We start from the raw sequence: 10992 nt of genomic DNA, 5'->3' as shown, positions 1-10992 counted from the left end.
AGGACCTGCATATAGAATTGTGTTAACATTGATAAGGCAGTGCAAAGATGAATGCCTCGGTGTGGACCTAGGCAGTTAGTTGTGGGTAATGTGGTTTGCAATCGCTGGAAAACGGTCATAACGAAGTAATATGACGGTTTTGATATGCGGCCTGTTATCGATCGGTTGTCTCCTACACATCGCGTGCCGGTGGTACGTTTGGGTATTAAGTTTGAAAAGCGTGTGGACGTACATGGCAAATCAGTTCGCCCGATGGGAAGACGACGCCACCCAACTTAAAACAGAGTCCGTGCTGCATCCTTCACAAATCTAACCCTTTTTTATGTGCTGCACATCAACACGTGGACGATTTCTCTATAGCTACCACAAGGCCTTACCACAATGAGTTGTTTGCTCATTAAAACTTTGATGTCTGTTTATTAAAAGTTTTCTACACCCCTGCTTGCCAACTTTGTTGGTAGGGTCCGCAGAGGCCTGCGGGGCGTTACCGTGTGCCATAAAACAGCGGAATGATGCGATCAGGGGGGTATCAGGGAAAGATGTTAATACTGCCTGCAGCTCTGCTGGATGCGTAATTGTGCTTACTTAGGGCGTGTTTCAGCACTAAACAAGTCCACCGTCTCCAGTGATTTCAATGGTCCGTACCTGAGCGATGCGAAGAATTCTTAATCAACTAAGTGCAACCGAAGAACCGCGGTAAAGAGATCTCTTAAGCATCGTCAAGGTTCGCGAGGGAGTTCTGGATGATACTCATCAAACTGCAAAAGTGAGTAAACCAATATATTATTGGGTTTTATTATGAAAGTCTAGGATCTCCTGCGGCGCTGGACTATTGGGGAGAAAATACAGATCCAGAGAGGCTGGTGTATCCCCGCGGATCAGCCAACAGGACGAGCGGCACGACAACAGCATTCCCCGGGCGACACGGAAACACTGTCCCGTCCTGCAGCACACCAGAACCGGCACCAGCCACGGACTTCAGCAGTAATTGAATGTGTGGAGAGTCGATTTCTCTGTCTTAACGACAACCAAGACCCTTCTGACTCTTCACGTGCTTTTAAAAGGCTCACTGGAATTGGAATAGTTTAGGACCCGGACCTCGAGACAAGGTTCTACCACGATGGCCTGTGGATACGTTTTCGCTCTCAGCGTGGGTATATTTGTCGTTTTTCAAGGTAGGTAACATCTACGTTACATTCTTTTTAGTTCGCAGAACTCACAATTCTCTATTAATTTTTTCCAGCTATCAATGTATTTCACCTTGTTTATTTCTTTTGCAGTCGTATAACCATGTTTTATGACATTTTTTTAATTTGAATTTTGCACTCTGGTCCTACTATACCAAGCTGTGAAAGAGCACCTGCAAATGTTATATTTCAAAATTATCCTGTAGTCAGAGACGATCTTAGGCTACATGTGCCAGTGGGCAATGCTTTTAATATGTCCTGCAGCTAAAATATTGCCCTACCTTTACGACAATTGTTTCTCTGTACAACCACCCGTATCATATAGCAAGCGCTATCAGGGTGTGGCGATCATATGTGACATATTTCGGATGATGGTGACATGCCCCAGCAGTATAAGGTCGTGACGGGAGACTCAATTTGATTTGTCGCGACCGTAAACCATTTGTGCCCCGGGCAAACCGTTTTAGCATCTGCGACGGAGAGTAAAGTAAACAGGGCAATGGGGGAAAAGGTCTCAGGGCAGCAGTAAAGGACATTCACTCTATCTGTTAGATTAGGTGTTCTGGCCATTCTAACCCAGGGGACAATTTACATGGAGAAACCTCCAGCCACACAATGACATTTGATACCAAATCCATTCATCAATTGACTGTACATTTGATGATTGCTTAGACATATGGGTTTGGATTCAATCAAGAACTGATGATTGAGAAACACGATATCCAAGCCAAAAGTTCTGTCTAAAGGTCGACAAAATTGCATGGGCTGAAATACCAAATGTAATCATTAGGAAACTAGTCTCCTCCAAACTGTGATTATTCAATATGGATGTAATGTTAGCAACAAGTCACAGCATTCTGTCGAATAGTCGACATACAAGAATTTTGCTAAGAGTTAAGCTTGAATATTAGCATTTTAATGTAGATTTCTAAACTTCAGTTTAGCTTTTAAATGATGTAATTTTCGTACACCAAAGAAGTATGTTCAATCTATGTTGCAGATTTCATTATGAAAACACACAGGCTTCTAAAAGAAAACAACCCACGTAGTAAATTAGCATTCTAAACCAATAAAAGTTTGCGTGTGATGATTCATGTGCTAGCTCCACCTGGTATTAATGCTTTCCTGGGGACTGGTACATTAGTATAAGCCGTTAGATTTGAAATTTCCTCGGGTGGAATCCATTCTTATCACGGTAGCTTTGCGACCTAAATCTGAGGAGTGAAAATGCATGTGCATGACGGGAGAGCTTAGCGTGGAGGGGTCCTCAGAGCTGTGAGTGAATTCTGATCGTGTCGCTAAAAGCGAGCGAATCCGGCAAGGAAATGGGAGAGAGCATCCGGAATGTAAAGTCTGCTTTTAGTGCTGGATCAAAAAGGAAAGGTTGATAAATTTCAGTGCATTACCTAATAGAAAAGCACATCAGAATGATTATAGACTGTGGTTAGAAATATCCCTTTAACTATTTTGTTGAACCCTTATACCTTGAACGTACCGATTTTGTTGAAGTAACATATATACGCGTCTTATGATGATTCAAATATTTCATATATTTTCAGACGTACGTTTTCAAGTAGTTTACAATCTCTGTTAGACGTGACAAGATGTCAGTATGTCTTTTCGATCAAAGCCCAAAAATGTCCCCAAGAGCACAAGATGTAGAAGTTCATTCACATGTGATTCATGAAAAGCACATTTTGTCACGGACGTGATGGGAGATGAAAGTTGAAGGTCCTAATTCATCTGCACACCGTTCACATTTGTATGCCAGGTGGTCAGATGTAATATTAGTCTCTCCAGCATGCACTGTCCATCAATACTTGATGCGTGGGGTATCTGGCAATCAACTAACGTAGTTGTGTAGATATCAGGGCCCTTCTTTCCCGGAAATGAGTTTCCTATCGATTTCTTCGCCTACAAAATGTCACGTGATCTCACGATCTCATTATCAACCTCAGCACCGAAGTTAAAATGTTACGACTGGGTCAATAATTTTCGCATCGGAGATCGGTTTCTAATCATAGCCTGAACTTTAATTTCGTATCAAATATGTTATGGTGATGAAAGCAGTTAATGCAACATATTAGTTACTGTCGGTGACAGAGCGACACACCCAGACACGCGCGAGTTTAAATCATGCTTTCGTTTCACGTATGCTTAGCTTTCACATTTACCTTTCTATCTGTAGATAAGTGTGCTCTGGGCGTACTTGCTTGCCTTTACTAAGTTAATAAGACTCAATTCCAGGTAAATGATATCATAATGGTATTATCGTCAACCATCTGACATGTTATACGGGAATCTACAGCTACTGGTATTCTAAAAATACATAATCGGTAGTATGTCGTAAAGGAGGATCCAGTCGGCTTTCATAATTAGGAATTTGTAGATTTATCATTCCAGTTGGATGGGGTTTAATTGTGCGTATTGCCGTTATTGAGATATCATATCATTTAAGATTGGAAATTAATATTGCTTATCAGTTTTATTACCGAACCAATCTTGCCACAGGTTGCTACCAGGGGAACAGTAGATATCAGATAGCTAAAGGAAATTTCAATGAAGACCTTGTCTGCTTCGTGTTCTTAATCATTTCCAAAGACTCCTCTGACATTTCAATGTGCAGTTTTCACACAAGCCCCCGAGCAACTTACCTGGCTATATGCCCATCTAAATATAGTATTCACATATTGCCAGTAAAACGTGAAATCGGTTCAGACAAAACTAAATCGTGGATCAGGGTTACGGTGAGCATGACTTACTGATTATATGTACAAAACTGACATCTGTGACACCAACCTCTCTCCTTTTCCTTCGTGATATGTCACAACAGATAGCGGTATTGATTGGAAGCATATATTGACAGCGATGATAAGTCAAGGGTCCCAAGTTACTGTACTGGGAGCATGAAATATTCATTTAACCGATGACAAAAAGTTGTACCTGTTGTTAAACATGAAAATTATGGAAATCAAATCTCAAGACACCTTCGTTGGATGGGGCATGTGATCAAAAGGTGAACACTGCCGTCTGACATATCCACATGGGGCTGAATAGCAGTAAACAAAATCAATAATACCCAACTCTGTGAATTCTCTGAATGAACAATATATAGCAGTAGGTATAGAAGACATGCTGTTGTTTGCCTAATTTGCAATCGGGTGGTGTTCTGAGTAACTTTACATTCTGTACAAAAGCCTGGGTTTTTAATTGTGCTTTACAATACTGTCAGCTATAACGGAAACTTAACAATTGATGACAATGAATGTTATTACAATCATGACAATTAATATTAATGCCCTTCATACTTCTTACTTCTGTTTTTCCTTAACCGTCTTGGTAATAGGAAAATCAAAGTTGAGAAAGTAGACTTCTCATACGACTTAATACTTTAAGGAATTGATTCTGTTAGCTGATTCATTAACTAAGTAATAACTCATTGTAAGGGTATGTACGTACAACAATAGACTATGGTCGCTTTCACTTTGACAATGAGGAGTCCTGTCTAAAAATCGTATCTCTCTTACAAATGTTGCAGTAACCAGTGCACAGGATGGAATCCGCCTGACACTTCCGAACAAGGTCAACGCCATCGTGGGCGCAGACGTGGTCCTTCCTGCCACTTACACCACAAACCAGATGGCTACAGTAACTCTGGTCCAATGGAGCAAAATCGACCCCAGAGATCCTTCTAAGAGGAACCGGGCATTATCTTATAACCCGGCTAAAGGCATCTGGAAAGCCATCGGCAGTTATTTAGGACGTGTTGAACTGGAAGATCAAGCATCCCTCAGGTTGGAGAGAACCAGCGCAAGAGATGCTGGGAAGTTCGTCTTGGAAGTCATGACGGATGACTTGCAGACGGTAGAAGGGTCCGTAGAGCTGGTGATTCTGGGTAAGTACATATATATATACTCAATCCTGAAACTACAAAAATGACGTGGAAGCATATGAAAATGACTCCTGCATACATACATAAAACTTAATTGCACGACGTACATGGTACAAGTATGGCAAGGACTACTGAACATAGTACAAAAAGAGAAGCATAAATCATGAGTTTCGGTATTGTTTTAATGACAAAACAGTCTTTATGTATTTATCTATTTTAAATTTTACGGGAAACATGCACTAAAATGTGCTTATTCTCTTTGCTGTGTACCAACTTCTCTTTGCCAAGTATAATCTGCTCAATCAAACATTTAATCTACAAGTTCGTAAAGGCAGTTCTTCTTGCCTAAGAGACCAACCATTTGACTTGATTCAGCATGAATCACCGTGTTAATCTGCCTAATGGAAAGACTGGGATTTATGGATTAGAATTAATTGGTCATTACTCACATCTTGCTTAGCTGGAAAACAAAGACGTCACGGAAAGGCAAATCCGGATTATCAAATATCACGCAGGTGGTTACATGGATCAATCAAATATAATCTGCTCATGGTGAAATACGGTGCCCATGGCACATTGTGCATTTACAAATTATCGTTTATGCTAAGACTATATAGTAGCGTGAAAGAAATGCATTGGTCTGATTTGGCAACCAATCGTGACACATTTTCTTCATCTGTTTCCCCACAAGCGACCAACGCACACAATAGTGGAAAATCGTATTACCGAACACAATGAATTAAAAGGTGGTCTCTTGTGAGACGCGTTAGCCCTCCCGGTAGAGCACCCCCACTCCTGATGCATTATTTACAATCTGTCGGTTTCGGTTGAGGCAACTGCGGTTGAGGGTATTCAGTATCCTGCACACAATGTGGAAAATAGATTGAAGTGGAAAACGAAATGGAAAATGGGATGTAGAATAATAGCCGTTAGAAGCTGATACACCACTTTCCCATGAAATCATAAGAGGACGTCACCATGGCACTTAATTGGTTGAAAAGAAAAGCTGGCAACAGTTTGCAAGCTTAATGAAATGTGCTTCAAAGATGAGTCAGACTATTATTCAGTCTTTTTATGTGCATCACAGTGGTATTTATTCCAGTAGTAAATTATGAATTACAGAAAATGTAGGATCTCTTGTCTTCCTCTGTCTTCAAAAAACAAGTAAAACCCAGTAGTCTTCAAGAGTTAACAGTAGTGGTTTGTGTATTAATTGCATGTTCTTATACCAAATGTTTCTTCGGTACTTGCAATTAGCCCTCGGGCATGAATTTGCAATAAAACAATTATTCATTCCGATAGTGCTTGCAAAGCTTTGCTTATTCGTAGTGGGAACTTTAACATCCGTTATACTGATACAAATAATATTGTCATTCGTCCTAAATGATATTGCCATTAAAAACTGTGTCCCAGCAATGAGTGACATGCGAAACTTTAAAAAAATATGCTGTAGCTCAGTGGGTGTTAACAACAATGTTTCGGTTCCAGGGGAACATATCTTTGTATCTAACTAATTTTCTACTACGCAGGGGATTGTAAATAATGTGACTTATTTGCTTGCATACGTTCCTTTCCAGTTCCTCCAAAGGTAGTGGTGGGGCCCTCCAAGCTGTACGTCGTTACAAGGTCAAAGACAGTTACGCTAACGTGTTCCGTAATGGACGGATATCCAAATATAACCTCTCTCATATGGAAAAGAGGGAATGTCCCCATCGACACATTACGTCTCAACGGGCCGAAATACTCGGGAGGAAACTTGGAGACGCCATCTTTGACCATACGCTACGTGGACCGGATGGATGCTGGGATATACGCATGCGTGGTCCGACACCCGGCGTCAACAAAGGAGCTGAAGGCTAACCTGACGTTGCGGGTACTGTGTAAGTACGCTTAATCACACCATGTATGGTTGTATCAACGTCACTACCTGGAGCAACCAAGACTATCTAGAATGTGGGTTGTACTCGTATATGGTTGCAATATATGAAATCGTTGGAAGTATTTGAAGATAAACAAGTACCAAGGGCACATTCATGGGTGAAAAATACATGTGAGGTGTATGTGGTTGCAATATATGAAATCGTTGGAAGTATTTGAAGTAGCAATGGCAAATTCATAGGTAAAACATACATTTTTAAAATTAATTTTCGCCCACAGATCCGGCGTCTGTTACCAGAATGACAGAATCGTTTACTGCTTACTACGGTGAGCACGTGACCCTACAGTGCATCGCGGAAGGTATCCCCATCCCAAACATCACCTGGGCCAAAGATGGCGTCCAGCTGAAGTCTCGTTCATCAACTCTCGCGAGAAATCTTCGTCAAAGCACGCTGACCATTGGTGACGTCCGGTCGAATAACAGCGGGAATTATAAATGCACGGCCGCTAACAGTATAGGGGCGGCTGACAGCAAGTCTGCCTTTATTACCACACAACGTGAGTGTACATTGGCATTTGTCCTCCTAATACGTAAAAAAACTGCCTGCCTGTGATGTGGGGGAGGGGATTAGCATAATTGCAAACAATATCATTTGGTGGTGGGCAAAGTAAATCGTTAAGAAGTTTCGTTACATGTTCCGCTCCTTGATTTTGTTATAAATATTTAATTGTTAATGTACCTAGTACAGTCTTAGGCCACACCAAGTAAATTTTATGGATGACGTCCTTTGGGGACCCTAAATCTAATGCGAGAGGGCGAAAAAAAAACAAGAAGGGTCCTAAAAAACAAGATGCCTAGATTAGAAATATACTAAGAGACGACAAATGTTAGGACACAAATTGAATGAGGTGACACAGTGTAACAAGCAAGAAGTCTTTTATTCATCATCAAAACAGCAATAAATCAGGTGGAATAGCAGTTGTCGTCCTGTCCTGTTTTCGCGTTACGGGTTTCACGTCAATCTGACGATTTGCAACACTGTCGTGACTCTTTGGTCATAGTTACAGGAAGTGGAATTTCTTTTTTTTTCTAGGAACAGGCCAAAATCAATGCGCGCGCGGACGTCATCCATAAAATTTACTTGGTGTGGCCTTACATTTTATACATAGTTTTCTAGATTGTTCATTAGCATTCTAGATGTTCAATAGCATTCTAACATCCAGAGAATATATATTTCCTGTATGTTTACAGCTCCCTACAAGGGAATGAACATGCGAACCATCGCCATCGTGGTGGGAGTGACGGTGGGACTACTGTGGCTAGGTCTCTGCTGCTTCCTGATTGTTTGCTACATGCGGAGGCGTCAGCATCAGGCAGAGAAGACCAAATTTGCATTCTACTACAACATGGGCAGGAGAGACCCTTCAGACACTGATGGACCGCCAAAGGAGGTCCCAAAACTTCCAGGTCTGAATATAAATGATTTGGTGATGAGCGGAGGTCCATTGCGCAGTATTGTTGGGAGTATTTCCTTTAAACTATTGTTTTATTGTAATAATATCATTACCTCTAACTTATTTTTGTTTACTTTCACATATCAAACTGATCCGGGTTTATTGTTGTTGTTGTTGTTTTGTACAGAAAAGCCGCGGAACCCCACGCCAGTCAACACTGGTATTCGCACCATGCGGAAGTCAAAGAAAGGACAAGGTAAACGTACGTTGAATATCCCATTGTTCATATTCCTTCATCTAAGAAGCATCAACGGCACAAAATAACACGTGCAAATGTCTAGCTAGAGCCACACACAACCTAACAATGTAAATGAGAAGCAATATCTGCTTTCAGATCGATAAACAAATGCTTACGAGGCTGAGCCTAGCCTTTTATGCTTATCTGCAAATTTTGTGTCTCCAAACTTATGTGCACTTGCCCCAATTTGGCCCTCAATGTACATTAAAAAGAAAAATGAGCAACTAGACTGACTGAAAAAAGGAGCACAAAGTAGTTGTCTTCAAACGGCCGAACTCTGGATGAAGGTCAGTTTTATGGCCGATTTTTCTTGATTCCAATCACGATTATTTCCCTGTTCAGAGAGAAGATACGCCCGTGTGCTGTACCCGTATCTGGCGATTGAAGAGAACGAGCTGCAGCTAGAGATAGGAGACGTCATCGAGGTGCTGGAGGGGGAAGATGGCGGCTGGTGCCTGGGTTACCTGAGGGGCAGGATAGGCCTGTTCCCCTCCAACTACGTCATGTTTCTCTCAGGCAACGACGGTAATCCTCATATATTAGAAAATAACGTTTTCCTACTGGCATATAGATCTTCCTTTGGAGTCCATTATGACTCCGTTGAGTATCAGCTTAACGGCTTCCCAACGTTAGCTTTTCAAATCCTTGCTGTTTGTCACGTTCGGCACCACTTCATTTTTCCAGACTGCCTTATATTGAGACAGCCGTGACAAATGATCAGGCTTTATAACAACACCGGACTCACCCTGCCTTTCAAAACAGATAACGATAGATGGCATTTTTTCACCATTTCAGATTTTTAAAAAAATCTCTATGTGTTGTTTTTTCCTACGTTTATCATATTACTACGGAACGTATTGACACCACTTGATATTTTCTGAATTATGTAAAAAGATTTAATAATATTTGTGATGATAGAATGCGATTTGAAGGCATCTAAACGTGTTTTTTTTTTCTTCACAGTGCGACCAAGTGTGGCTAGACAGGTTATTGAAGTAGAAGAATCCGGCAAGAGAAGCATCTGATTAAAATGCACCTGATGTCATCTCTGAAATGTCAAGCCACAAACTCCACAGTCTGGTTATGTGTGAAAATGACGCACGTCCTTTGGCGACACATTTCCACCCAAGTCGTGTACATACAGTGCCTACATGATCCATTGTAATGTACAGTGAATTGTGAAAAGCTAATAAAAGGAGAGACACGGAAATCTGATGTAACAGCTTCATGTAACGTTAACCTACTAGTAACTGACTATGCCTAGAACTACCGTAGTAGTGATAGTCTTGAAACGCCTTATCCCCTTGTATTCACTTTCTGTTTTTCCGCTGTTACACCTGCCTTCATGTGACATACTTACATCGATGATTACTTTAGAAATAATGCTGTGCAGGCTCTACTCTACTACCACATTCATACCACTCAAGAATGCTACATGTACATTTAGATAACCCAGAAACCAGGCTACACTAAGTCGTGTAAGTACATGTAGCATCATAAACAAATTACGTTGCATATGACAGATGGGTAGTCTCTCATAAAATACTGTGCGGTGGATTTGTAACAGTCGGAGTAATAGTCAAAATTGTTCAAGGGAGTGAGCGCTAGAGGATATGGTCATATTTGCTGGATGTTGTATAAATCTTATGAACGGATGGTGAAAAAGAACAACTATGGCTACCGGTACCTACTGCTTGGAATAGCAGTCTAAATTCTACATGTAGTGGAATAGTAGGGATCATTGATTTAAAACAAGTGATCCTGAGGTAGTGACGGTACCAAATATAAGGCACGTACAATGTAATACTTAGACTATAGGACCATACCGTAAAGCATTAGCCTATCGGTAAGTGATAACTACCTTTATGTGTATGGCTATGCTAGTATGTAACAGAATGTATATAATAGTTTTAGCTCTTGCGCCGTGCTAGGGTTTGTTCGGAAATTGTTGAACACATTTTGAATAAATGTTTGTAAGTATGCATGACTAGTGGCTGCATCTATTGTACTTTGTAGTTTATTATGTTTACCGAAGGAAAACCAATTGTTTTTACCCAGTTTCCTCTTCTCCAAACACGAAAGGTCAATGACCTGAACCACAGCATATCACCATGGTAACTAGTGTTGGGTTACATAATGTTGCATGTTTATAGCAGGAGGGATTTAGACTCCTGTCTGACCATATATATGAATGTGATTGAGTAAGAATTAACAGAACAGACCATATGCTAAAGCATTATGCATTTGCTTTGCAAATGTTACATTTCTAGTATTGAAACCTT

At 40.8% G+C, this 10992-nt stretch overlaps 1 protein-coding gene across 1 annotated transcript; it reads left to right on the top strand.

Annotated features, from left to right (window-relative positions):
- The first annotated feature begins 521 nt into the window (after positions 1-521).
- On the top strand, positions 522-10625 carry LOC109479822 (hemicentin-1-like). The gene is made up of 8 exons (XM_019781837.1): positions 522-1175; positions 4726-5082; positions 6657-6959; positions 7237-7515; positions 8210-8425; positions 8600-8668; positions 9053-9235; positions 9674-10625. Exons 1-8 carry the CDS (start codon positions 1121-1123, stop codon positions 9733-9735), a joined length of 1524 nt encoding a protein of 507 aa, XP_019637396.1. The 5' UTR covers positions 522-1120; the 3' UTR covers positions 9736-10625.
- The last annotated feature ends 367 nt before the right edge of the window (positions 10626-10992 follow it).

Source organism: Branchiostoma belcheri, unplaced genomic scaffold, assembly GCF_001625305.1.
Source record: "Branchiostoma belcheri isolate BF01 breed outbred unplaced genomic scaffold, Haploidv18h27 scaffold5, whole genome shotgun sequence".
NCBI classification, from domain to species: Eukaryota; Metazoa; Chordata; class Leptocardii; order Amphioxiformes; family Branchiostomatidae; genus Branchiostoma; species Branchiostoma belcheri.
Note: the sequence above shows the minus strand (reverse complement) of the source record. Positions and strands in the feature narration are given on the sequence as shown.

What these genes read in the sequence shown, in the direction of transcription:
- LOC109479822 (XM_019781837.1), top strand. Translation starts at nt 1,121, where the DNA reads ATGGCCTGTGGATACGTTTTCGCTCTCAGCGTGGGTATATTTGTCGTT. An exon ending in GGAGGTCCCAAAACTTCCAG is followed by an intron (nt 8,426 to 8,599) that starts GTCTGAATATAA and finishes TGTTTTGTACAG; the next exon opens with AAAAGCCGCGGAACCCCACG. An exon ending in GTTTCTCTCAGGCAACGACG is followed by an intron (nt 9,236 to 9,673) that starts GTAATCCTCATA and finishes TTTTCTTCACAG; the next exon opens with TGCGACCAAGTGTGGCTAGA.